Consider the following 27830-nt stretch of genomic DNA (forward strand, 5'->3'; position numbering starts at 1 on the left):
AGGCGGGCGGATCACCCGAGGTCAGGAGCTCGCGATCAGCCCGACCAACACGGAGAAACCCCGTCTGTACCAAAAAAATAAAACCAAAATTAACTGGCATGGTGGCTCATGCCTGCAATCCCAGCCACTCAGGAGGCTGAGGCAGGAGAACCACCTAAACCCGGGAGGTGGAGGCCGCGGTGAGTCGAGACCGCGCCACTGCACTCCAGCCTGGAAAACGAGCAAAACTCCACTCAAAAAAAAAAAAAAAAACTGTTTCACCACGTTGCCCAGGCCGGTCTGGAAGTCCTAGGCTCAATCGATCGCCGCGCTCGGCCGTCCAAAGTACTGGGATCACAAGCATGAGCTACCACGCCAGGCCGATCTATTCCTTTCTGATTAATAAATTGGACCGGGCGTGGTGGCTCACGCCTGCAATCCCAGCACCCCGGGAGGCAAGGCGGGCGAATCACCTGAGGTCCACAGTTTGAGAGCAGCCTGACCAAAAGTGAGAAACCCCGTCTCTAAAAAAAAAAAAAAAAAGCCGGGCATGGTGGCTCACGCCTGCAATCCCAGCACCCAGGGAGGTGGAGGCAGGTGGATCACCCGAGGTCAGGAGCTCGAGATCAGCCCGACCAACACGGAGAAACCCCGTCTGTACAAAAAAAATCACCAAAATTAGCTGGCATGGTGGCTCATGCCTGCAATCCCAGCCACTCAGGAGGCTTAGGCAGGAGAACCACCTAACCGGGAGGTGGAGGCCGCGGTGAGTCGAGACCGCGCCACTGCACTCCAGCCTGGAAAACAAGAGCGAAACTCCACTCAAAAAAAAAAAAAAAAAAAAAAAAAGACCGTGTTTCGCCATGTTGTCCAGGCTGGTCTGGAACTCCTAGAACCTGTAGATGTTACCTCATTTGGAAAAAGCATATTTTCAGGTATGATTAAGTTAAGGATCTTGAGGAGAGATTATCCTGGATTGTCTCCGTGGGCATTAAATCCTGGCACATATATCCTTATAAGAGGGAGATAAAGGAGATTTAACTTCAGACAGAAGAGAAGGAGGCCCTGTGACCAAGGAGGCAGAGCCTGGAGTGGTGGAGCTGCAAGCCAATGAATGCCAGCAGCCATCAGAAGCTGGGGAAGTCAGAGGATGGATTTTCCCCTCAGCCTCTGAGAGCACTGGCTCTGCTGATACCTAGATTTCAGCCCAGTGATACTGATTTTGGACTTCTGATATCCAAAACTCTGAGAAAATAAATTTCTGTTGTTTTAAGTCACCACATTTTTGGTAATTTGTTCTAACAGCCACAGGAAACTAACATACATGCCTACCTGGGTCCAGTTGTGTCCTGTGACTCCTGCTTTCCTGGGACAGGCAGGCTGCTCCGTGCCTCCTGGCCATCCTACTGGGTGCTGGACGCCGTAGGCTGCTCCATGCCTGTTGGCCATTCCCTTTGGTGCTGGACAGCACTCACATTGTGAAATCCACTGGCTCTGTGAAAAACACCTGGAAATATTACCAGGAGAGGGGTTAGTTCTCTTTTTGGCAACCCATGTTTTTGCTTATGGCTTAATATCTGTGCCTCCAAGATCCCTTCTCTCTGCCTTCATCGATGCCAGGAAAGCAGTCACCTTTTGCCTTTCTTTGCTTCTCAGCAAGTGGCATGTCTCCATGTCACTTTAAGCATCAAGCACACGGAGCCCAATAAGATGCTGAAAAGTGTCTGCCTACAAGGTTACAAGGTGGTGGAGACATTCTGAGCCGGTAACTGCAGGGCTCAGTAAAACCACTACAGGAAATCTCAAGTTCAAAATGCTGAAGTGAAAAATGGGTGATCACAACGAAGGGAAACACAAACCCCTTCTTTTAAAAACATTATGGTGATAAGGCACAACGTAAAAATTACCATATTAACCACTTGTAAGTATACAGTGCAGTAGTGTTAAAAATATACATGTTGAGTAACAAGTTTCTAGAACTTGCTTCTCTTGGAGAACTGAAACTATAGCCACTATACAACAACTCCCCATTTCTCTATCCCCTGGCTTATGGAGACAACCGCTCTATTTTTTGTTTCTATGATTTTGACTAATTTTGAACCTAATGTAAGAGAAATCGTACAGCATTTGTCTTTGTGTGATGGGCTGATTTCAATTAGTGTAATGTTTTCAAGGTTCATCTATATTGCAGCATGTGACAGGGCTTCTTTCTTTTTTAAGGCTGATAATTTTATAGTATTCGGTTGCATGGATAGACCACATTTATTTATTTATTTATTTATTTATTTATTTATTTATTTATTGAGACAATCTCACTCTGTTGCCCAGGCTGGAGTGCGGTGGCATGATCATGGCTCACTGCAGTCTGAATCTCACATTCTCAAGCGATCCTGCCGCCTCAGCCTCCTGAGTAGCTGTGACTACAGGCACATGACACCATGCCTGGATATTCATCTTTCTGTGTAACTGGTTGAGAAACAGGGGAGTAACAGTGAAGAAACGGTCTTAGAATAAATCTGGTGACAGCAGAAGAGAATATGAGACAGATTGTGCTCACAGAGCCTTGAAGAGTGTGACAGTATTTGAGGGCCACGCTGTTGTCTTAGAGTGAAGTGAGGAGAACCTACATTGGTTTGGTAGTCATGGGAATGGAAGGAGGAAAGAAATGTGAAAGCTCATCGGTGGCAGAGTCAAAATGGCTTGGTCTTTGTAGTCAACGATTAAGTGAGAAGGAGGAATTACTGGCTGACTTAGAAGAAGTAAAAAATGTGAAATACCGATAAAACACAAATCTCGTGATTTTAGTCAGCGTAAAGACTAAGCATTGTGTGATTCTAGATATATTATTAAGCAGTTTTGTTCCAGTATTTTATATCCCATATCTTGTAGCTATGACCCTATTTCTTTGTTTCTTGACATAGACAAACATTTTTTAAACTAAGAGCTTTATTGTGATACAGTTTTTGTATGATAAGCCTCACCCTTCAAGTGTACAGTTCAGTGGTTTTTAGTATATTCAGAGTTATGCAGCCATTACCACTCCCTAATTTCAGAACATTTTCATCTCCCCAAAAAGAACCCCGTACCCACTAGCAGTCACTCCCTGTACCTCTCTCCCCCACCATTGATCCTGGCAACCTCTGATCTAACTTCTATCTCTGTAGATTTGCCTATCCTGGGCATTTCATATAAATAGAATCATACAAAAGTGGCATTTTGTGACTGATTTTTCTTTACAGTGATTATAAATCAAATGCCTGAAGACGCTAAGCTTAGGATAGTGTTTGCTGTACAACTTTGATAACTGAACTTTTGTAAAGCTGAAAATGTGACTGTGTGTGTATATGTGGCATATTATCCTTAGATGATCCTTACTTCGATTATTAAGAATTTTTTCCCCTAGTAATCTTCAAGTGTCTCAATATTCAGCAGGAACCCCTTGGAGACAAAGATCAGTACGAATTTGGAACACCTATTGACAAAATGAATGTAATTTAATTTAGTACAGTAGTAAAGTCAACCACTTTTAGGTGTTGATGCTGCTGAAAGTGTATATTAAGGAAAAGTTTACTTACCTTACTTTTTGTGGAGGTGCTAGAACTACTTCTGTCTTGTGTTTAGATTTCAACAAACCTTTGCATGGGCATTATGTGGTTGCACAAATGTACTTCGTTTTGACCTGAAAATGCAAAAACTTCGTTTCTTCCCACTTTCTGAGACTCTGCAACCTTAAAGGAAGAGTGGGGTTCTTTAAAGGAAAGGTGGTGGTGGTTGGGTCATGGGTAACAATGTCTACTGTGTACTTCCTTTCCCAAAACAAGTCCCTGTCTACCGTCAGCATTTCCAAAATTTGAAGATCAAGTGTGGTGTTAACTCATGAACTAATGACTAGACTTTGAGCGGTTGTGGAAGCAAAATCTCAGTGAGTGCCTGGATGTTCTAATTCTGTTAAGTCAGTGAGTGCATATTCTGTACAATACTCTCTTAGCCCAGTGGCAGGTTTAAGGAGTGAGAGAGAGAGTTCTATGTTTCGGAAATCAAATACACAAAGAATAAACATTTTTAATCCCATGAATCTTTGCCCGAGTTTAATTTTTTGGAGAGTTTTTCTTTTAGATTTTCTTTCCTTTCCATTAAACTTTTACTTAGAAAGGTCCCAGGGTTTGGGCAAAGCAAGTGGGAAAGACACTTGCTTGGGTTCTCCAGGATAAGGGATTGAAGAGGACTTCTTTCCCTCATTTTATTATTGAATAATGTCACAATAACAATTATTAAGGTGAATAGTCTACAGTGGAAGTTTTTAGATGCCTTGTCTGCAAAATAATTTGGTTTAGTCAACCCAAGGATGCCTTTGGTTAGCTGGAATGGGAGATGTGCAGGTTAGAGTGGTCTTGGCAAGTCTTCCAGGGGGAAATACAGCATTTGGAAGGGTAGGAAGCAGAAGGAATCTCAGGCAAGGGAAAGGCGTGGGGAGAGCCCCGGAGGACAGAACAGGTTGTGGTGGACTTGGTGTCCACATAGACCTAATTAGTGGTCTTAGCTTTTGTGTTTTCAAAATTACCACAGTTTGTGTTCTAAAACTGTCATTCTCTTGATTTTATTTTAGACATACTATCTGTGTATTTTGAAATTTAAAATAACAGTAAAGGAGAAATGAATTTATTTTGTTTGAGAAAGAGTTAAAAGGTTGAAACATCTTGATCTTAATAATTTTCTAATGGGAGATTTGGTACACCCCCAGAAGTTGTCTTTGGTTCAGAGAATAGTCTTCAGATGTAGAAAGGACTTGAGAAGTCCCAGAGAGGTGCTGCATGGTCTGAACCATTTGATTCTCACGACAGAATGGATAAAAACAATTTGAACCAGGAAACCATGCAGATGTTCATATTTTGGATAGGGTAAGGTCAATGCCGTCGTCAGAGGAAAAACTCTCGGCCATCACAGGATGGGAGAGAAAGTTTGAGTTGTGAAGAATACTCAAATGCCGTTTAAGGAAACGGGTTCTTCTGCACCTATTCTTTGGAATATTTAGGGCTAAGTTCTTAGTTTTTGACATCATAAAAATGTCAAAGTATTCTGTTCTAAGAGCCATTTCAAACAACTGACTAGAATTTCAGAGCAATTACGTGAGAGTAATACCATTAAAATGTTTAAATTACCCATAGTCCTATATCCCTAGCAAGTATGTTCACGCTTGCATGTTCTCTTCTCATCTTTACTGTGTGCATACTTTCTTAGTAATGGCACGTAGACATTGTTTAAGCAGGAATAATTCTCGAGATAATTTTGTATGTTTCCTTTTTTCTTTTTAAGGTAGGTATTGGGTGGAGGAGCATTATATTTGCAACTTCTCGCAAAACACGTGATTATTTTCTTATAATATTCAATTTCACCCTCAATAGAGTGTTTGGATTATGTAAGTTAGATAGAAAGTAGAAGGTTCTCTTAGAGAAATTTTAGTGTTTTTTTTTCATAGCTCCTACTTTCAAGAATGAAAAAGGTAAACCAGTAAAATGACACTGTACTTGGTGCTGAATCTATGCTGGGATAGGCATTAAGAGTGACCTTTATTTAAGGTTCTAATTTGCTCATGTTGGGCTCTTAGAATGTCAGTTTGTTGCTTTTTGTGAGATTCTGGAAATGGTCCAATTTTACTTTTTCCCCTTGACTCCAGACTTTTTAACACTGATCTGCTGCTGTTGAGGCATATGCCGTTTTGTTAGGCCTCCTCAAGTGGGAATCAGGAATGCTGCTGTGTTGCAGAGATGTTTTGTTCTTCCTGTAGGGCTGAAGCAGTGCCTACTCAATAGAACCAGTCATCGTGCAAAGAAATGCCGCCTGACTCAAAGGCAAAGCCCGAGTGCAGCTTGGAGCAAAGAAGGTATTTTATTAAGAATTTTACATAAACCATAAGATATATTTTATATTACTTTGCGAGCCTTCTTCCTGTCTTGACTTAATTCTTTTTGAGAGAATTCATTTCATTTTCATTTGGTTTGTTTTCTTCTTGTTACAAAGATGATCTATAGAAAATATAGAAGTATAAGAAAATTAAAGATACTAACTGATAATTGCTTAATGATTTAGTATCTGCTTGTTTAGTCTTTGTTATATTTACAGTAGGCAAACATGTCTACCGTTGTAAATGTATTACTGGTATGTATACCCTAGTAAGTTAAAAGTTATACGTACTTTGAAGTTTTGCAAAATTGAGTTCATATTATAGAATTAATTCCTGATGAACTTTTATGTGCTAGGCACTGGTCTTTTTATTTAATTATTTATTTTTACTTTTTTTTCCTCTGTGCCTATGCTTACCAAGTCTTTTTATTTTTTACTTTTTATTAACTCTTTTAATCCTCTGAATAAATTAAAAAGAGGGTATTATTAATATCTGCATTTTGTAGATGAGGTAACTGAAGGTAGGTAACTTGTCCAAGGTCACAGGTGGCAGAGCAAGGATTAAAACTAGACAGTCTGGCTGCCCAAGGCCCAATGAAGAGGAGCTGAGAGCAAGCCACTGGGCAGAAGGATGTTGGTCAGGCTGGTTTCCTGTTCAGTTAACAGGAAACGCAGGCTTAACCTTAATTCTAGGACGTTACCGAGAAAGCCTTCCAAAGCCATAGGTTTTTTACCATGACCATGACTTTTTTTTTTTTTTGAGACAGAGTCTCACTGTGTAGCCCAGGCTGGAGTGCAGTGGCACGATCTCGGTTCACTGCAGCCTACCTCTCTTGACAGTCCACTGGTTAAAGTGATTCTCCTGCCTCAGCCTCCCGAGTAGCTGAAATTACAGGCGCCGGCCACCACGCCTGGCTAGCTTTTGTGTTTTTAGTAGAGACGGGGTTTCACCGTGTTGGCCAGGCTGGTCTTGAACTCCTGACCTCAAATGACCCACCTCTGCCTCCCAAAGTGCTGGGATTCCAGGCGTGAGCCACCGTGCCAGGACCCAAGGCCCTTAAGTTTTAACGTCTCATTCTTCAGTCAGGTTTTCCTTGTTCCTGCGTGTTCAGCCATTTGTTTTTAAGTTTGTGTTGAAGGAGAAACTAACAATGAAAATGGACTTGTCGATGGAAGAAAAGTAGGAATGGAGCCTCTGGTGCTGTTTGAGTGATCCCTCTGCCCCAGGCCTGGCTGCGCACTGCTGTGTTCTGGAAAGGCGCATTGTACCCTTGCTGTGGCAGGTAAGAGTCCTGTACAGGTGCTCTGCACACTTTACCTTTCAGGCTTCTGTATCAGCTGTTTTTCCCTTGTAGAATGTGCCCCTGACCTGTGCCCCTGACTTCCACCCCTTAACCCTACCCAATACATCTTTACATGTCTGACCATCAAGACTCTTCTGGGTCATATTCAGTTCATGCTGATATTTTCCCTTCCTCCCCTCTTTAGTCCTTACTATTTTTGCTTTGGTCATGTTATGCTATATTCTTTAAGCCTTTAAAAATTTTGTTGTATCATGGCAGGGGAGAATATTTTATAATTATGCTTTGTGCGTTTTATCTTCCACTCAATGAATGCTTGGTAAATATTTGTTTTATTGAGTATATGACCCTTTTCTAGCTATACTGTGAACAAAAATGTTAACTGTCTTGTAAGTTAACTGCTAAGAATTTGTCAAAAGTGCAGAGATGACATCCAGAACTTGTCAGAATATTACAAAAAGGTCTCTAAGGGCTTGATGGAGGTCTGTAAATTGACTTCATGTGAAAGAGTGTAAGAAGTGAAAATGTGAAGCGTGACTGGAGAGCCGGAGAGATAAAGCAAGGGTCCCTTTCTCCAGATCCTTTGTAACAGTGTCATGTGACCTCTTCTAGATCATTCTGAAAGACCATGCCAGCTCGGAACCTAGGAAAGCATCCAGTGGGTTTCTGCATGTTAGGTGGTTCAAATCCTCATTAGCACCTTTGTTTTCTCTGCCTCAGTTTGCTTACAGTGATGTTCTCAGTAGCTGTAATTGCTGTCTGTCTTTGAATATTTAAGCATTTTTTCTTTAGATCACAGGGTATATGTGCATTTTTATTTTACCAAGTGTTAGAATTTTTACTCTGCCTTTGTGGGCTCTGGGTTAGCTACTTGGCTGTTTCATCGTAAAATGATTAGCAGGAAAAACTGTGTGTGTGTGTGTGCGTGTGTATTTGAAGTTTCTTAATTGGGTTGGTACATGTAAACCATTTAGAACAGTGCCTGCTGCATATCACATCCCCATCAGTATTCACGTCTCTCATATTCTACCCTCACACTTGATTGATAGTTTGCTTGATTATGTATTTCTAGGTTGAGGATAATTTTACCTTAGAATTTCAAAGTCTGTGCTGTTGTCTTCTAACCAGTCGTGGTGGTGAAGCCTCAGGCCATCCTGAGTTTCACTTGTTTATGCATGAGTTTCTCCCTGGAAGCTTTTAGGAGTTTGTCTTTTCCTTGGTGAGCTGAAATAGCACAACAGTGTACTTAGTGTGGGTCTTTTTTCATTCATTATGCTGGGTACACCAAATGAACAGGCCTATGGATAGGCTCTTTCAAAGTTGGAATCTTGAATCTTGTCATATTTTTGTTGTTAACTGTCTCTTTTCCATTTTATTTGTTCATTTGGAAGTGTCTGTTAATTGGATTTTAGACCTCTTGTCTTGAGTCTTGTATCTCGCGTTATTTCTAAATGTTTTTTAAATTTTCAGTTCTGGAATATTTTCTTATCTTTCGACTTTCAGGAAATTTTATTTGGACTGTCATAACTTTAAGTTTTGTTTTGGTTATTTATTGTTGCTTAACCAATTATCCCAAAACTTAATGGCCTAAAACTACACATCTGTCTATCTGTCACTACTGTATGGATTACCTGGGGCTAGCTGGACAGTTTTTCTGCTGGTCTCATTTGGCAGCTCTCACTGTGTGGTTAAACAGTGTCAGGGACTGGTCATCTGGATGCTCAGCTGCAGTGGAATGTCTGAGACGGCTTCTTCACCCACAGGTCTGCTGCCTTGGTAATTCTTGATGTGGCCTTTCTCTCTGCATAGCATCTCATCCTCTCGGATCTCTTCATGTGGCTTTTCTTTCTCCAAGAAGGTAGCCAATTCTTCTTTTTGGCTTCCAGAAGCACAGAAATGGAGCTGCCAGGAGTTCTTAAGGCTTAGACCTGGAACAGGTCCAGTGTCATTTCTACCACATGCTATAGGTTCAAGTGAGTGTTGGGGCCAACCCAGATTGACTATGGGATGGGCCTGTCTAAGGACATGATGACAGGAGGTATGGCTCATTGGAGACCAACTCCCAAGATGAAGCATGAGTTCTAAGAACTTTTTCTTCTCTGATTATTTCTTATTCATATTGTTTTGTTTTATACATGTAATATATTCACAAGTGTCCTTATGAAGTGATTTTGATACTCTTTGTCTTCTCCCTGGCATCTCCTTGTTCTTTAATAATTTTTTTCCTTAGTTTATTTTGGTCTTATTTTTCTTTTTAAAGCCTTTCCTTAAATATCTATTCTATGTTGCTTATCATTTGTTGTCTTTTTTTTTTTTTTTGAGACCCAGTTTCGCTCTTGTTGCCTAGGCTGGAGTACAGTGATGTGATCTTGGTTCACCACAACCTCTGCCTCCAAGGTTCAAGCAGTTCTCCTGCCTCAGCCTCCCAAGTAGCTGGGATTACAGGCATGTGCTACCACGCCCAGCTAATTTGTGTATTTTTAGTAGAGATGGGATTTCTCCATGTTGGTCAGTCTGGTCTGGAACTCCCAACCTCAGGTGATCCACCCACCTCGGCCTCCCAAAGTGCGGGATTACAGACATGAGCCACCATGCCTGACCTGTAGTCTTTTTTCCATTCCTTTATTTGTTCATTCATATTTGAGAGAGGTACTAAAAGACTGGGAGCCGGGGTGTGGTGGCTTACACCTATAATCTCAGTGCTTTGGGAGACCGAAGTGGGAGGATCACTTGAGCCCAGGAGCTCAAGACTAGTTTGGGCAACATAGTGAGACCCCATCTTTACAAAAAAAAAAAAAAATAGCTAGGTGTGGTGACACCCATCTGCAGTCCCAGCTACTTGGGAGGCTGAGGCAGGAGGATTGCTTGAGCCCAGGAGGTTGAGGCTGCAGTGAGCTCTGATCATGCCACTGCATTCCTGCATTCCAGCCTGGGCGAAAGAGCAAGACCCTGTCTCAAAAAAAAATAAATAAATAAAAATAAAAATAAATAAAAATTGATTGGGAGTTCTTTGTGGCCAAGACTTGTCAACTGATAGCTTTAAGGGGAATGTATGCTGATTCCTAATTGTTATCCTCCATCCCTCTATCTTATCTCCTGTTGCAATCTTAAATGATGGCTGGATAACTACTCCATTCCTCTGGATGTAAAATCTACATTCTCTTGCCTGAGGTAGATATGTTTGCTTGGGTTCTGTTTAAGGAGATGGGGCCAGCAGTGTGTTTCAGGGCCTGTAAAATGTGTTCTCTATCCGGGCTTTTGCTTAATCTCTGTTTTCAGTCTTGCCTATCAGTCCCATTGTCGGGGGTACCTCGCGTCTGAGTCTAGAACCTTTCCAGGTTGCTGTGGGACAAATTAGCCTCCTTGTTCTCAGTATCCCCCTGACCTCCACCTTTGTTGCTTTGCTCCATGAATTAACCATTTTCCATGTACTGTCATTGTCTAATGAAGATGAATTGTCTTCTGTTGGTAACCCCATTCCTTTTTTGTAATTGTGTGCTTATACAATGTTTATTCTTCACTGTATTTCTATTGGAGCCTCAGGACAAAGAGCAGATGGTGGGAATCTGTGTTCAGTGTTAAGTTTTCCTTCTGTAAGACATGTGCAACTTGTGTTTTTCACTGAATAGATCATGGACTTAATGCATATAGAGCTACTTTGTTTTTCATGATTGTGCCTTCAATTATATGTAGAAATATAATTTGTGAATTGCCTGATGAAATTTTCCTAATTTTGAATTATCTTTGCATTCGTATAATAAACACTGTTAGAATGGCTATGGTAATATTTTATTTTTGCATTTTTACTTCTGTATTAAATAAGATTATAGTTTTGTTTGTTTCCTTTAAGGCTGTTATTTCATTTCAGTATCAAGGGTATGCAGGACTGAGTTGGGAAGCTTTACATCTTTTTTCTAAGATCTAGGATGTAGATCTGGTTTACACAGTAATTTTCAACTGCAGGAGTATTTTGCCTCCTATGGGACGTTTGGAAATATCTGGAGACATTTTTGTGGTCACAACTGGTCATGGTCGGGAGGTCTTATTGGCATTCTGTGGGTAGAGGGAATGTTACTAAATGCCCAACAACACACCAGGAGAACCCTCCACAAAGAATTATCTGGCCCAATATATCAATATTGCTGAGGCTGACAAATTCTGGTTTAAATAAATATCCAGTTTGGAGGATGAGTCTTTGTCTTTTTCCTTCTTCTGCGTATTGGTCTCCAGATTTCCCATTTCTTCAGTTACTTTTTGTAACTGTAGGTTCTTAAAAAAAAATGAACACTTTGGATGGGTGCGATGGCTCATGCCTGTAATCCCAGCACTTTGGGAGGCCGAGGCGGGTGGATCACGAGGTCAGGAGATCGAGACCATCCTGGCTAACATGGTGAAACCCCGTCTCTACTAATCCAAAATACAAAAAATTAGCCAGGCGTGGTGGCGGGCACCTGTAGTCCCAGCTACTCGGGAGGTTGAGGCAGGAGAATGTTGTGAACCCGGGAGGCAGAGCTTGCAGTGAGCCAAGATCACGCCACTGCACTCCAGCGTGGGTGACAGAGCGAGACACCGTCTCAAAAAAAAAAAAATGAACATGTCATCCATACTTCTAAGGTGTTGTAAAGATGTGTAAAGTTTTCACTTTTTGCATCATATTCACATGTGGCTATATGCCCTTTTCTCTTCAAAGTTTTCTTTATCTTGATTACTTATCAGAGGCTTGACTGTTTTATTATCTCAGTCTTTTGAAAGAATCCTCCTTTAGTTTTATTTTTTAAATCTAGTGGTTTTTCTTTTTCCTTTTTCCTTAGGTCTTAATTATTTCCCCCTTTTTGTTTGTTTTGCTTTTCCTAGTTTAGTGGATCAATGTAATTTAAATTGCTTTTTAAACAAACATGCAAGGGTATACATTTTCGTTGGCTGCTGTTTGACTTTGTTGCACAAGTTTTAAAATCTTTTTTAATAGTTTGTATTTTCTAAATTATTTTATTGCATCTTTTGTTCACATTGCTCTATTAATTCTTTATTAATTAATTAATTAATTAATTGAGATGGAGTCTTGCTCTGTAGCCCAGGCTGGAGTGCAGCGGCATGATCTTGGCTCACTGCAAGCTCCACCTCGGGGGTTCATGTCATTCTCCTGCCTCAGCCTCCCAAGTAGCTGAGACCACAGCTGCCTGCCCCCACATCTGGCCTTTTTTGTATTTTTAGTAGAGATGGGGTTTCACCGTGTTAGCCAGGATGGTCTCGATCTCCTGACCTCATGATCCACCCACCTTGGGCTCTCAAAGTCCTGGAATTACAGGCATGAGCCACTGCACCCGGCCCAAAAGCTTTGTGCTTTTATAGTTATTAGACATGTTTCTTGTTTAAGAAAAAAAATCTTAACGAAAACGTAGGAGAATAAGAGAAACATTTTTCCAAAAAAGAGAAATCGTGATTATTTTATCTTATTAGAATGTTGGATAATATAGTCTGCTTCATTAATCATCAAGCATGCTATGCATTTTCCATTTTTATAGGATCTGTATCTCAGTTAAGGTAATACTGGTAATTTTTGTACTGTAATCAAACATGAAAAATATAGGCCAAAATCATAGACCTTGCATAGAAGCTGGATAATGAAGACAGCTATGGAGAAAAACATAGATACACACACACGGACACACATATATATAAAGTATACACACATATATTTTTTAAAGTTTTAAAGCTTTTAAAGCAAAAGCCGGCCCCTCTTCTCTTCCAGAGTGGGAGGCCTCTCCGCTCTCTTAGAGTGGGTGGGGAGAGCGGTTGCCATGGGCAGCTTTCCTTGTGAGCCACAGGGCCCTTTGGACACGTTGCTGTCTGGCCACGCCCTCTTTCCCTTTCATCTTTCTCATTGACCAATGGGCTTGGAGCATTAAGGCCACGCCCCTATTCCGCATTCTACCGGGGCCCTGGTTACGCCTCCTCTGGCTCAGTCACACAGCTGCCTGGTAGGTGACTGGAGGCCTTGATCGGTTCTTAATGGGATTTTGCTGCTGTGGCCCCAACCCTTCCTCCCTCCCCACCCTGGGATGGCAGAAGAAACTCAACACAACAAATTGGCTGCAGCCAAGAAAAAGGTAAAAACGCACTAGGTCATAGCCCCTCAACCCAGCCACAGGTCCCCTCTGATGACAAGACCCCTGCCAGAGTCTATACGACTCCTGGGGCGCACTGGACTGGTCCCCCCAACCCCGGTGCCTTGGGCTACCCCCACCAAAGTTTTGTCAGTCAGCCCCACCCCTTCAGAAAGCAGCCCAGTCCTTGCCCTCGCCAATCACCCCAGGGTGACTTTGGGTGGGTGACTCCTGGGGCTTCCCGCTCCGTTACTGGGCCCTCATCTCCTGCCGCCCCAAGCTTGATCTCCCTGGGCTCTTTGGGCTCTCATCTCCAAGGAGCCAGGCCCCACCCTCGCCAGTCATCCTTGGGTGACTTTGGGCTGGTGACTCCTGGGACTCCCTGCTGCAGACTGTGCCCTCCCCTCCTGCTGTCTCAAGGTTGACCTCCCTGGGTTCTTTGTGCTGGTGTCTCCAAGGAGCTGGGTCCCAACCCTGTGCTTCCCTCCCCAATCGTGGAGCGGCGACTTGGACATGGTGCTGACATGGTCCCTCCCCCCGACCAGGAGGAGTGGAATGTTGTGATGTCACAGTCCCCCTAGTAACTGCTGTTACTGCAAGACTGGCCTTTGATCTTACGACCCAGTCCCCTAAGCGTTCTCACCCCGTTTCTGGTTCCTTTGGTCACAGCACAAATTTCCAGCTGGAAGGGGAATGGAGACTATGGGACCTAGGAGCAAGAGGTTCCAGGCTGCCTCCCTCCCTTACAGATGTTGACGGTGGGAAAAGCCTACACTTCCCCCATGAACTGAAAACATTGACAGTATCTCTGGGTGGCAATGAGAGAATGGGTTTGATTTGGTTTTCTCCCAGGCTTCTACTTTCCAGAGAGATTTTAACATTTTTTTCTGAGTTCTCCACCTCATATTCTAATTCTCCATGGTTCTGGGACCAGACTCTCCTTCAGTCAGTGGTCTCTGAAGTGAGATTTGCTCATCTTCTGTGGAATAGATCTTGGGAAACTGAACTTGACACCTTGAATCTTCCTCATATTATCTCAACCTTGGGTACTTTGAGTGCCACAGGATAAATGTGGGACATCTTTCTGAAGCATCAGTTTCCCTTGATTCTCTTGAGATCAAGAGAAAAAACATGAATGTACTTAGGGATGACAGTCACATAGGTTTCTAAGAGTATACCAGACCTCTCTCTGAAATGAGGCTTGGGTTGTCCTCTTTCTGATAAATTCTGATTTAAGAGAAAGGCTGCCTTCTGCCATGAGGACACTTTGATATAAAAGTTTGAGAGGTACTGGTGCACTTCTTCACACTAACAGACGTGTGAGGATGCATGACTCTAAACCACATGGCATACAGTTCCTGCCTACTTAATGTTTAGTTTTCTACCTCTGCCTCTGGTTTTGGTCCCTGGCAGCTGCTGATTCTTGGCAAAACCTCAGAGCTTGGAGTCAGAAGACTGAGTTTCAAAGTTCCAGTATTGCCTTTTTCTTTTTTTTTTCTAGCCATGATATCCTTCTCAGTCACTAAATGAGTGTGACAACACCTTGTACAGTTGTTGGTGTCATTAAATCAGATGATGTGTCAGTGTATTTTGTAAAAACTGTAAAGGAGGATGTGGCTGTAGGGGCTGACGGTTCTCATGAATATTACTGCTCTTCTTTCCAACAGTTAAAAGAATATTGGCAGAAAAACAGCCCTAGAGTTCCAGCAGGAGCGAACAGGAACAGGAAAACAAATGGCAGTATCCCTGAGACAGCCACTTCTGGTGGTTGCCAGCCACCTGGGGATGTGAGTCTTGGCTGACCAGGCTTCTGGGGACAGGGGGCCCAAGGGGCAATAGAGGGTAATTCTTAAGATTGTGGATGGACTGCTGGGTACTGGTTAAGAATTCTGGCTTTAGCCGGGTGTGGTGGCCCACGCCTGTAATCCTAGCACTTTGGGAGGCCAAGACAGGCAGATCATGAGGTCAGGAGATCGAGACCATCCTGGTTAACACGGTGAAACCCTGTCTCTACTAAAAATACAAAAACATTAGCCACGCGTGGTGGCGTGTGCCTGTAGTCCCAGCTACTCAGAAGGCTGAGGCAAGAGAATGGTGTGAACCTGGGAGGTGGAGCTTGCAGTGGCCGAGATTATGCCACCGCACTCCAGCCTGGTGACAGAGCAAGACTCTGTCTCAAAAAAAAAAAAGGAATTCTGGGTTTGAATCCTGCCTCTCCATCTGCTCTGCTAGGGATATGATTTAGGGCAAGTTGCTTGACCTCATCGGGCCTCTGTTTTCACGTCTGTATGATAGAGGTGGTATTGTTTCACTTCCATTTGTGAAGTTTAAATGAGATTTGTTATTGTTTTTATGTTAATCCCTAGTACATGGCCTGCTGTCAACACCCAGGACACCCAGGATATGGTCTTTGCTGTTTGATTTTCCTCATCCCCAGTCTCAAGGGGAAGCCAGGACAATGAGAACAGCCACTTGCCATCAGGAGTCACTGAAGGGCCCCAGGGTGGGATGGTGGGGAGATGAGAACCACGAGAGAAGTTGGCACAAAGGAGTTATGGAACAAAGGGTCCAAGATAGGCAGAAAAGAAAATGGTGCCAGTTGATGGGGAAGAAAGGAAGTCGGAGGGCTCAGACACTGAGGGGGACAGAACGTCTCCATGTGCACTCTCATCTCTTGTAGTCAGCAACAGGTATCCATGGGGAGGGCCCTACATCATCTGCTACCCTGAAAGATCTGGAGGTAAGAGGCTCTGGGCGGAGGTGCAGTGACCCTTCGGGTCAACCCTCCAACCTCCTCCCGCAGCGGAGACTGGGTGCCCCTCTGCCAGCTGAGACAGCCCACACACCCCAGCCCTAACGATCATTCTCTCTACCTCTCCCCCCACTCCTGCTCCACCTCCTCCTCTCTGCATGCGCCTCAGAGCCCGTGCCAAGAACGAGCAGTAGTCCTGGATTCAACGTCCGTAAAAATCAGTCGACTGAAGAACACCATCAAATCTTTGGTAAGAGTCCGGTGGGGTCCCCTGATTCCACGCTGCCAATCCTGGGCTCCAGTTTCCCCTTGGGGCCCTGAAGAAAGGGGCTGGGGGGTCCCTGGTGCCCGGGACAAATAGGGAGCTTGGGTGCCCAGGCCTCACCTGGAGGGACCCCAGAGCATGCAGCATGGCTCTTCTTTTGCTGCCCTCTTTGCCGACTCTCTCCTCTCCAGACACCCCTGCTCGAGTCCTTGCTACACACGCCCTGGGGTTGTTGCCTCCTGGGGAAGTGCTAGCCTGACTGGTTGTCAAGGGCCCCGTATTTCTGCCATGACTCAGTCCCTAATTTGCTCTTTGATTCTGGACAAGCCACCTCTCCTTTTTGGGCTCGTGTTTCCAGAGGAGGTAGTGAGTATCAAAGGTCTCTGTTAGCTCTCGAGTCTGAGATTTAAAGACCCCCTGGAACGGAAACCTCAGGGCTAAGGGCTCCTGTCTGTCCTTTTCCATCCTATATCTGCTGTGAAGAACCGTACCTGGTCCATACATGCTCAGTAAATGTTTATTGAATGAACCCACTTTTCTAAATCACAAGCTGCCAGAAGGAGGGGCCTTTCTGAAACTCCATCTCTAGAGGTTTATGTTGCTATCCTCTCAAGAGATTCCAGATTCAGACTTTGAGTTCTGTGGCTGTGGGCAAAAGCCAACAAAGACCCAAATCCTCTGTCCTTGGGAGCTTGAGGAGAGTTTACCAGTTCGTATTCCCATTATGTCTGAGAACTTTGCCTTTAAAATCCATTCCTGGCCCCTGCCTGCCGCTTCCTGGTCTGGGGAATAGAGTTGAGGGGGCCACCCTCCATCACCTTATTTGACTCTCCCCACAGAAACAACAGAAGAAACAAGTGGAACATCAGCTGGAAGAAGTAACGTGATTTCGTTTCCTCGCGACATGACTGCTGGGTTTGGGGGGCACTCAGACATAGAGGCCCCAGTCTCGTCTCACCCACTCCCAGCCTGGGGAAGAAGGCTCACCCCTCAGATTCCACCCCATCCCCACAGGGCCCCTGATAACCTGGTCCCATGGGTGGGCCTGTCCTGGGGCATTGGTGGCATTCTGGGGGCATGTCTCTTGCTGTGCCATCTCTGCCTCCCCCTGGTAAGAGCTCTGTCTCCCTCTTCCTACAGGAAAAGAAAGCAAACAACGAGAGACAGAAAGCCGAAAGGGAGCTAGAGGTGAGTGGAGGGTGTGCAGTTTCCTCCTGTCCTCCGGAGAATGTTTCTTTCCTTCTCTTTCAGCACTTGCTTGGCTTTTCTCCCAAAGGTTCAAATCCAGACATTGATCATACAGAAAGAGGAACTAAATACGGACCTGTGCCACATGGAACGTTCTCTCAGATACTTTGAAGGTGGGAATCTGGGCACCCTGTCATCCTTCAACCTGGCACTTTGACAGGTCTTCAGGGGGAGTCCTTTGGGCCCCATCTCAACTCTCTCATTACAGAAGAGTCCAAGGACCTGGCTGTCCACCTGCAATATTCATTGCAGTGTAAAGGAGAGTTAGAGAGGGCTCTCTCTGCTGTCATCGCCACAGAGAAGAAGAAGGCAAACCAGGTGAGTCCAGCCACCTGCCTCATCCCCTGGGAGCCTGGTTTTGCAGATGGAGGAGTGAGCCTAAAGGTCCCTTCTGCAGGATGGCGTGTCCTGCCCAGAAGGCAGCATGGCCATTTCTTGCTACTTTTTTGTATGGTTTTTAGTGGCAGCCTGGGGCCGAGTCAGCTGCTGTGGGTGAGGTGGGGGGGCACTGTGCGGAGTGAGCACTGGACGCAGAGCTTGGAGGCCAAGTGCCTGCCCCGCCCTTACCTGGCTGTGGTCTTGGGCAAGTCCTAGGTGGGGTATTGGGTACTTGTACTGTGAAGGTACAGAAGAGTACCTTTAGTATGTTACCATTTCTGTAGAAAGAGGAAACGCGTGCATGTGTGTGGGTGTGTGTGTGTGTACATACTATGATAATATACATAAAACATGTCGCAAGGGTTCATAAAAAATTCAGGAGAGAGCAACAAGATGGCTGGGAGATACTTCCCTTCTGTACCTTCTGAGTTTTGGACTATGTGAATGTATCATCCTTTCAAAAAGTGAACAAAAGATTAATTTTCCCCTTCCTATCTGTGCCGCCATCCCCAGCAAGAAAAATGGGCTTAGAGAATTGGATAGACCTGGGTGTTTATATCCCAGCTCTGCCTAAGTGAACTTAGGCAAGCACTTAACCTCAAATACTCCATGTTTTTTCATCTCCACAATAGAGGGAATCATAGTAACTGTCTCCTATGGTGGTTGCAAGGATTAAATGGGATTGTTAGCACGGTACCTGGTGAAGCATTCCACAAAGGTTCAAACAGTGGTAATAATAACAATAATAACAATAGCAATATTATCTGATCTCTCTGGGCCTCTGTTAGCCAGCTATAAACTCAATCTCATTCCCTGTCCGTTCCAACTTTACTGAGTTCTTTTAAAAACCAGACCACGGGCTGGGAAATGCCTTGATCTTTACTGACCAAGTTGTATATTGGGCCTAGCCCTATCCCTGTTAAGGGGCACTGTGTGGAAACGCCCAGGCTCTCCAGATTGAAACTTCTCACTCTTCACCATCCAGTTGTCCAGCCGCAGCAAAGCACGTACGGAGTGGTGGTTAGAGCAGTCCTTACGGGACCAGAGACTGCTGAAAGCGCAGCTGACACTGGTGAGGTTTTCCGAGGGAGGGATGTGGAAGGACGATGACCCCAGGTGGCCAGGAGCAGGTGAGGACCAGTGACAGCCCTTCCTAACTTCTGTGCCCATTCTTGCAGTTGAAGAAGTCATTTGAAAAAGTCCAATTACAAAAAGATGAGTATGCTGCAAGTATAAAAGGAGAGAGGGCCCTGTGGCAGCAGAGGATGAGAAAAATGTCGCAGGAGGTGAGATCTGACCCTTCAGCCCCCCCACATTAGATAGGTCACTGGATCTTTCTGGGCATCTGTAAAATGGGAATAGTAGAGCCAGAGGTGGTCATGGGTCTGGGCTTTGTGGAGGTGGGGGCAGAGAGGGAGAGGGCAGCCTGTCCAGCCACCAGCCCCTCTCTCCAGGGCCCTTTCCCCCTGTGCTTTGGGCAGGTTTACACACTGAAGACAGAGAAGGAGCATTATATGCATCGGGTAGAGGAGCTGGAGAGGAGCTTGTCCAAACTCAAAAACCAGATGGGTAAGATGGGGCTGGCATGACCTGGGAGCAGGACTGGCATCAGAGGGCTGTGAGGGTAGCTTAGAATGCCCCCAGGGAGGGGGGTGGATGGAAGGGCTTTGAGGCAGAGGGAAAGAGATCTGTGCCAGGAGACGGCGAGTCTTGTCATCTCAATGAGTCTCAGTGTCTCAGTGTCCCCATCAGCAAAGAGGGCCCGTTGTCAGCCACCCGCAGTGCTCTTTCTCTGAAAGTGGTTTGGAAGACTGGCTACCATCTGGGTGCGAGGAATCATTAGCAGTGAGGCCAAGTTTGAGGAGCCTGAGAGGAGCTGTGCGCCAAGAGGAGGGTTTTTCTTTTCCGAGAATCCAGAGGCCCTTATTATCTGCTTCCTTTCTCAGCTGAACCCTTGCCCCCAGAGCCCCCAGCAGTGCCCTCTGAGGTGGAGCTGCAGCACCTGAGGAAGGAACTAGAGAGAGTGGCAGGAGAGCTCCAGGCCCAGGTCAAAAACAATCAGCACATAAGTCTCCTGAACCGGCGACAAGAAGAGAGGATTCGGGAGCAGGAAGACAGGCTTCGGAAGCAGGAGGAGAGGCTTCAGGAGCAGCACGAGAAGCTTCAGCAGCTGGCCAAGCCACAGAGCGTCTTCGAGGAGCCGGTGCGTTGCCCCAACTGGGGAGCCTGCCCTCCTCCCTAGCCCTCCGGGCCTTTGTTTCCCCACCTCTAAAATGGGGCAGTGTAGCCCTCACGTGAAAGGTTACTTCTAAAGGCACCTGTGAGCCAGGTGGCTGTGGGAGAGAGGGGGTGATTTTTCTAACCTGCCTCCAGCCTTCCCAGTGCCATGGGAGGCAGACACCAAGTTCTGGGGTCTCCAGCTGCAGTGGGTGGCTGCTGATTGCTTCTCTCTGTCCAGAACAATGAGAACAAGAGCGCACTGCAGTTGGAGCAGCAAGTAAAGGAGCTACAGGAGAAGCTTGGTGAGGTGAAGGAGACGGAAACCTCCACCCCATCCAAGAAGGGCTGGGAGGCGGGCAGCAGCCTCTTGGGAGGGGAGGTGCCAGGCCAGAGGCAGCTTTCAGCCTGGGGTCTGGTGACCACAGCACCCCCCAGGGCAGTCCTGTGACTGTTTCTTGCTTCCTGCCTCTGACTTTTAAAGGTGGGTATCCCTGGGCTCCTCTCAGGTCTGGACATCATCATCCCAGCTAGAGGCATGGAGCCCCCAATCACAGGGGAAGAGACAGTGCTATAACAGGCTCCTTATACCAGGTGCAGTGGCTCATGCCTATAATCCCAGCACTTTGGGAGGCTGAGGCAGGAGAATCACTTGAGGTCAGGAGTTTGAGATCAGCCTGGCCAATGTGGTAAAACCTCATCTCTGCTAAAATTAAAAAAAAAAAAAAAAAAAAAAAATTAGCAGGGCATTGTGGCGCATGCCTGTAATTCCACCTACTTGGGAGGCTGAGGCACGAGAATTGTTTCAACGCAGGAGGTGGAGGTTGCAGTGAGCTGAGATTGCACCACTGCACTCCAGCCTGGGCCACAGAGTGACACCCTTGTCTGAAAACAAAACAAAAAGACTCCTTAGATTAAAACTGGATTCCAGCCTCAGTTCCACTGGTCACCATTCAAGTACTTTGCATCTCTAAGTCTCTGTTTCTTTAACTTCAAAGGGAAGTTGGCATTTTCCTTACAGAGGTGCTGAGGATTAAATGAGAAGAGGGTATGAGATTTGAGGCTGGGGAAGGAGGCATGGGGTTCTAGGAAAGGGAGGCAGTCACTTAGGCCTGGAGTAAGGGGACAGGGGCCTGGGTAGCTGACAGAGCCCCACAGTGCCTTCGCTACCCTATTAATGGGCCCAGAATCTGGAAACCAGCCACCATGTGCCCTCACACCCAGGGTCTTCCTGCAGGTGGAGCTGAAGAGCCAAGAGGCTCAGAGTCTGCAGCAGCAGCCAGACCATTACCTGGGTCACCTGCAGCAGTCCGTGGCCACCTATCAGCAGCAGGTGGCCGCCTATCAGCAGCTGACCTGTGAGAAGGAGGCGCTGTACAGGCAGTGACTGCAACAGACCCAGCTAATGAACCAGCTGCAGCAGCAGGAAGCTTGGGGCAAAGCAGTGGCTGAGATGGCCTGCCAAAAGTTGCAGAAGACCCAGGGGAGGGAGCTGCCGAGGATGGGCTGTGAGGGGGATGACCTGGCAAACTCCATCCCTTCTCACTCTTTCCTGGCCCCTTAGGAGCGCCTGGAAGCGGTCAGCCAGCAGAACCAGCAGCTAACAGCCCAGCCTAGCCTCATGGCTCTCCCTGGGGAAGGTACGGGAGACCGCTCAGAGGAAGAGGAGAGAGCCCCAGGAGGAAGGGGGGACTGCTAGCAGCATAGGATTGAGGAGTTTGAAGAGACCTTTAGAACAACTGGTCATTATGCCGACCGGGTGCCTGCACTAAGTTCAGCATCAGTGTGGTGACCTCCTGTGAGCGGGGGGTCACCAAGTTGCCTAAGGATGGCTGAACTGGCCAAGGTCAGAAAGGGAGCAGGTCAGAACTCCCATATCGACCAGTAGTGGGAGTGTGCCTGGGCGGAATAGCAAGATCTTGATTCTTAAAAGTAAAAATAAAGAACAACAGCTCATTGCTCTCTGGGGAGGGGCTGGCTCAGGGTTACACAGTGAGGGTGGAGGTAGAGGTGGGCCCACAGTACCTCCCTTGTTGGGTTGTCTGAAGACCCCTCTGGCCACCCCCCACAGGACACGGAGGAGAACATCTGGACAGTGAGGGGGAGGAGGCACCTCAGCCCATGCCGAGTGTCCCAGAGGACCTGGAGAACAGGGAGGCCATGGTGAGCCTGACTCCCCCTGCACCCATTTTGCCACCTTTCTCTGTGGTCCCTCCAAGACCCCTTTATGCTCCTCGTTTCCCTGCCTTCTGATTTCTCTGGACCCTCACCCCTTCCGAGAGCCAGTGGTCAGACACCATTTCACCTGTGGCCAACAGGTGCACTCTCTGAGGCCCCAAGGGAAGGGGCTGCGCTCCACCTCTCTGCCCCATTTCTTCTGTGTATGCCCCTACAAGAATGCTCACATCTTGCCCTCAGGTGGCATTTCTCAAGTCCGCTGGAGCTAGTGCCCAGGAGAAGCAGGCACAGTTACAACAGCAGGTGAAAGAGCAGAGGGTGTGCTGCCAGCGCCTGGCTCACCCGGTGGCCTTGGCCCAGAAGGAGCCAGAGGCAGCCAGAGGCCCTGGAGCCCCAGGACCTGGGGGCGAGTCTGTGAGTGGGGAGACCCACTGGGCCCTGCAGGAAGTCATGGAGAAGCTGGCCCATGCCAGGACTCACCTCCACCTTCTCCATGACTTGAAAATGCCACCCGAGGGCAGGTCGCTGCCGAGATGTGACTGCAATATTTTGGCTCCAGAGCAGCTTTATGGACCACCTGGAGGAGAAGGCAGACCTGAGTGAGCTGGTCAAGAAAAAAGAACTTCGCTTCATCCACCACTGGCGAGAGAGATGCCATCAGTGAGTGGGAGGCCAGGGCATGGCAGGGGGAGCTGCAGGACCGTCGGAGGGGCCCCAGCGTCTGAGCCCTGTCCTCCCGCAGGAAAATCCATCACATTTTATCAGAACCAGGGGGCCGTGCCAAAGATGCGGCACTGGGAGGAGGACACCATCAGGCTGGAGCTCAGGGAGGAGATGAAGGTAGGGTGTGCAACATCTCTGTGGGGGTGGGGGTGGGTGTGAGGGTGGGCGCAGGCAGCGGCATGGCAGCTGAGCACCCCTCCCTCCAGGTGAAGCTGCTGGAGCTGCAGCAGATGGTATTGCGGCTTACAGCAACTACAACAATGGGCACAGAAAATTCCTGGCCGCTGCCCACAACCCTGCTGATGAACCCGGTCCAGGAGCCCCAGCCACCCATGAGCTTGGGGCTGCAGACAAGCATGGTGGTGAGTAGAGCCCTCAGGCGGGGTGGGCAGGCAGGAAGAGGGGGCTCCCACTGTGCTGAGATCCCCGCCTCCCTCTCTCCAAAGATCTTTGTGAGGTGAGCCTCACCTCCTCTGCCCAAGGAGAGGCCAGGGAGGATCCTCTCCTTGACAAGCCTACTGCACAGCCCATCGTGCAGGACCACCAGGAGCACCCAGGCTTGGGCAGCAACTGCTGTGTGCCATGCTTTCGCTGGGCTTGGCTGCCAAGAAGAAGGAGATAAACATCACCATCATCAAAGAGCTGCTCAAGAAGTTTTTAGATAAGAAACCAAGTTATGGGGTTAATCTCCTACACAATTCATTTACTTCCTTTGAATGTTAGAGTCACTCATGATTATTTGTGTTTCTAATTTATAGTTTAAGTTTATTTGTAAAAAGTTAAAAGAGAGTGGGTGTCTGTGGCTCTCACTGATGTTCACTCTGGCATCCTTTAGCATTTTTCTTTTTTAATTTCATAATTGTAGGTCATTAGCATGCATATCGAGTTCGCCCTTACGTGGTGGGAGTTCAAACACACGAAGACCCACTCTTTGCCCAAAACTGTTCTCGCTGGTTTGGAATAGGCTCCCATGCTTTTTTAATGTTATTGCAGCATGTATATTCACTACAGAATTCAGACAAAATTTGCCTATGTTCTGCTGTTGTTTGATCTAATCTTAATCACAGTGAGCTCTTCGTTAGCTCAATATGTAGTTTGCCCCCAAGTGTGCACTGTTTATTACTTTGTAATATGCCACTATGAGTACTGACATTTAGAGTTGTTTAAAGGCCAAGAACTGGAAACAGCCTTTCCTCCATTTTCTGTGTATTGGTGATGGGAGTGAAACCTTTTGGGGGAGCTTTTTAAATCTCACAGAAGAGGAAAGTGGCCTCCTCTGGCAGGTATGTGCAGGATAGAGTGTGTTTCATCTGTTCCGGTGCCAGGAATTAGCGGTGTATTATGGCGGTGCCCTTAGGATTTGTATGTGCTCTGGGCTCATGAAGATATTACATCATGAGCTGCAGCAGTTGCACTCTTTTTCGATGACCTAAAAAGGGCTTATTTCTGAGGAATGAAAGGTTCCCATCGTTGACTGTGGATGTGGGAAACCTTTCCTAGCTTAGAGCATTTGTATCTACAATACATTTTAAAGTCAAGAGTTCATGTTACCTGTTTTAATCACATGACTACATGCCCCAGTACACAAAAGGGCACTGGTTGGCATTCTTCTTAATGTATTTAGTAAAGATCAGAAGAAATCCGTTAAGAGTTTAAATGTCCCTGGAACAGGCATACAGGCTCTAGTCAAGAATGAATTAGAGTGAAGGAAAGCTGTGTGCCACCTGGCATTCCTCTCTGTTCATGGAGATTCTTTGAGGCTTGAAGATTGATTTTACCATCTAGACCTCTTTGGCTAATACCTATTCTTCAACCACCTTGGTTATTCTGACATAGGAATTTACTTCTTTTCCTTTGAATGGAAAACACTTTAAAAAATAATAGAAACATTATTATAAACTAATATATGTGAGATACTTAGTTGAAACAAAAAGGAGTTTTAGTAGATGGTATTATACTGTCTTTGAAAATCAAGGAGAAGTTTATGAAACTTAAAATGTGTACAAACTGCAGTGCAATCTACTGTTCGTGAATGTCAATGTATTATCAGGAAACGTGTCTATACAATCACAGAGTTATATTTTCTCACAAACTTCTTTACAAAGTGAAATATGTTTTTGTACCTCTGGGTTTCTGTTAGGGACATATTTTGTGCAATATTTATGTGATTGTGCCTATGCATGATGAATGAATGCATTTCAGTTATATGTTGCCTAAATCGTAACTTGATGATGCTTGGGAAAGACTCAACAGTTAAAACTTCATGAAGTTCTAATGTCTGTGTTCCAAAACACATCACATTGTTAGGATGCAGGGAGATAGGTATGTGTGCTCCCTGCGGTGGGGATTTCTAGTTACTAGATCATCTCCATTTTTAGCATTTGGCATCCTCATGATACTTCTATAAATATGACATTAACAGGAGAGCAACAATACGATTTTACCGATGGAATAACAGATTTGCTGGCATTCACTGAAAGAGTGCAAATATTCGGTCCTTGTGACTTCAACTGACTCTTCCAAATTTTATGAATGTATCAGTGTATTAGATAAACCCAGTTTCAGAATGATAAAGAAAAAATGTTAGACCAAATAATGCGATTTCTAGCCCGTGGGTTTAAAATGCACTTAAAGTCCTGTTCTCGCCTTTTATTTTCTGAACTTGCCGCTTTTGCATTCTTTGAGTTCAGTTTAAAGACAGTTACTTTAAGAGCATTTTAAACCCTCGGGCTAGAAATCGGACCACTGTTAATCAGCCACATTATTTGGTCTAACGTTTTTTCTTTTATCATTCTGAAACTGGGTTTATCTAATACATTGATAAATTATTTCAAAGGTACTTTTATCGTTGAAATCACTTCACTTTTACCGTAATAAATATCAGTGACTAGGAATGACCTTCGGATAGCATTTAGCATCTGTAACCAATCTGACAATAATGTGTTCATGAGGTGCCTATGGATTAAATCACACACTGGCATATTTAAGCTGAAGGTCAGTCTGGAAAATGAATTTACTATATTGACTGAAATACCACTCTTTGTGTAGGCATTTGTCATATATTTAAGAAAAAGCTAAAAAGAATGGAAATTGTATGACAATAACTTAAGTCTTTCTCCAAAGTGCATGCAGTCTTTTGCGATACCTCATTCAGCCGAGCATTTGTGCTCTTCCTCATTCAGTATAAGGCAGTTTTCAGTTTGCTTAGAAGGCAACATTGGAATGTTAGAGTTCATCAGAAACATAGAATTTTAAAATGTGAGTTCCACTGAATACATTTTAATTTCTGTAGGAAGAATCAAAACACCTATTTAAAGATGGCAATATATAATAATCATTTTAAAAGTATTTGATTCAACCTGATAATTTTCCAGAAATGAAAAAAAAAATCAGCTCTAAAACCAAAGCTGATTTTAGAAAATTTGAAAATGTAAATCAGCCCTATCCATAATATAGTTTCTCTAAAACTTTATCTTAAAGAGTCATTTTAAAATAATATAACTATTAAAAAATGTAACTGCTATCTTAATGTTCTGAAATAATTTAAAACATTTTAAAATATGAATACTGTAGTATAAAAGAAAGAAATGGTGGGAACGAAAAACGGAGAAAGAAATGCCGATTCCAGTCCAAAGTTTTATTTGCCAAGTTTTCTTAGAATGAATTTTACCAGTTTATGAATTATTGTAAACAGAATGTGTCATGGAAATACTGAAAGATTTTTCCCTAGAGTGGCCTTATTGACTGCTGGTGTGATGCCACTGTAATGTAATAAATTATTAAGTTGTTTCGATGTGTTGTTTTTGCCTTAAAATTTTATTTTGCGTTTCTTGAAAACTATAGTATTAAAGGTATTGATACTGTGCAAATGCTGGGCATGCTTGGCATGAGATAATGTGTTTCATTTTTACAAAGTTGTAATATAACTATGCAAGTGTTTCTTAAAAGAACACAAGATTTAAAAGGTTATGGGATTAAAAAAAGTTATGGGGTGAAAAAGTTATGGGATAAAAAATGTAAAAACGTTGTGGCAAAAAAGCTTGTGGGAAAAAAGTAGAAAACAGTATTATGAAAAGTTACAAAAGAAGTTATGAAAAAGAAGTTACGGGATTTTTTTTAAAAAAGTCATGGAATAAAAATAAAATGAGAATCATAAAAGAATCATTGAGAATCATAAAAATGCAGATTCTGATTCAGTAGGTCTAGGGTGGGGCCTGAGTTACTTCTTTGTTTTTTTTTAGACGGAGTCTTGCTCTGTCACCCAGACTGGAGGGCAGTGGCGCGATCTCCGCTCACTGCAAGCTCCGCCTCCCGGGTTCACGCCATTCTCCTGCCTCAGCCTCCCGAGTAGCTGGGACTACAGGCGCCTGCCACCATGCCCAGCTAATTTTTTTGTATTTTTTAGTAGAGACGGGGTTTCACTGTGTTAGCCAGGATGGTCTTGATCTCCTGACCTCGTGATCCACCCGCCTCGGCTTCCCAAAGTGCTGGGATTACAGGCGTGAGCCACCGCGCCCGGCCCTGAGTTATTTCCTTTCATGTACCACATAGCAATGTTTCGGTCAACAATAGACTACATATATATCTATCACTGTCTTCCACCTCCCCATTCTGTCCTACTGGAAGGTCTGCAGGTGCAATAACACACAAGGAGCTATCATCTCCTATGATAACAAGGCTTTTTTCTGGAATAGCTCCCCACAGACCACCACAAATATGTGATGTGAGTAATGCACTGTGCTACAGTGATGCTACTACGTCAACAACATCACTAAGCAATAGGA

General features: G+C 45.1%; 1 protein-coding gene and 1 long non-coding RNA gene across 6 annotated transcripts; one reads left to right on the forward strand and one right to left on the reverse strand.

Annotated features, from left to right (window-relative positions):
* Positions 1 to 7140: 7140 nt before the first annotated feature.
* On the forward strand, positions 7141 to 26839 carry LOC106635515 (golgin subfamily A member 8N). 5 transcript variants are annotated; one of them, XM_055098682.2, is made up of 19 exons: positions 13148 to 13288; positions 14953 to 15072; positions 15966 to 16025; positions 16207 to 16287; positions 17142 to 17180; positions 17443 to 17490; positions 17579 to 17663; positions 17759 to 17868; positions 18914 to 19000; positions 19107 to 19214; positions 19410 to 19497; positions 19875 to 20131; positions 20387 to 20455; positions 21710 to 21785; positions 22217 to 22308; positions 22883 to 22983; positions 23066 to 23163; positions 23253 to 23408; positions 23493 to 26839. In XM_055098682.2, exons 1-19 carry the CDS (start codon positions 13241 to 13243, stop codon positions 23666 to 23668), a joined length of 1899 nt encoding a protein of 632 aa, XP_054954657.2. In that variant the 5' UTR covers positions 13148 to 13240; the 3' UTR covers positions 23669 to 26839. The 5 variants fall into 5 exon arrangements, with proteins under 5 accessions (XP_063452585.1, XP_063452584.1, XP_054954657.2 ...); XM_063596515.1 differs by lacking the exons at positions 13148 to 13288; positions 15966 to 16025 and adding an exon at positions 7141 to 7163; XM_063596514.1 differs by lacking the exon at positions 20387 to 20455 and having other exon boundaries at positions 13117 to 13288.
* LOC129393989 (uncharacterized) lies at positions 20130 to 23628 on the reverse strand. Its single transcript, XR_008621123.2, has 3 exons — positions 23515 to 23628; positions 22804 to 22900; positions 20130 to 20378 (listed from the first exon to the last, which is right to left on the reverse strand). It is a non-coding gene; the product is annotated as an uncharacterized LOC129393989 (long non-coding RNA).
* Positions 26840 to 27830: the final 991 nt, after the last annotated feature.

This window comes from Pan paniscus, chromosome 16, assembly GCF_029289425.2.
Source record: "Pan paniscus chromosome 16, NHGRI_mPanPan1-v2.0_pri, whole genome shotgun sequence".
NCBI lineage: Eukaryota > Metazoa > Chordata > Mammalia > Primates > Hominidae > Pan > Pan paniscus.

Coding starts and splice junctions, on each gene's coding strand:
- LOC106635515 (XM_055098682.2), top strand. CDS start 13,241: ATGGCAGAAGAAACTCAACACAACAAATTGGCTGCAGCCAAGAAAAAG. Junction 17,869..18,913: donor AGAAGAAGAAGGCAAACCAG/GTGAGTCCAGCC, acceptor TTCACCATCCAG/TTGTCCAGCCGCAGCAAAGC. Junction 22,309..22,882: donor TGGAGAACAGGGAGGCCATG/GTGAGCCTGACT, acceptor TTTTGGCTCCAG/AGCAGCTTTATGGACCACCT.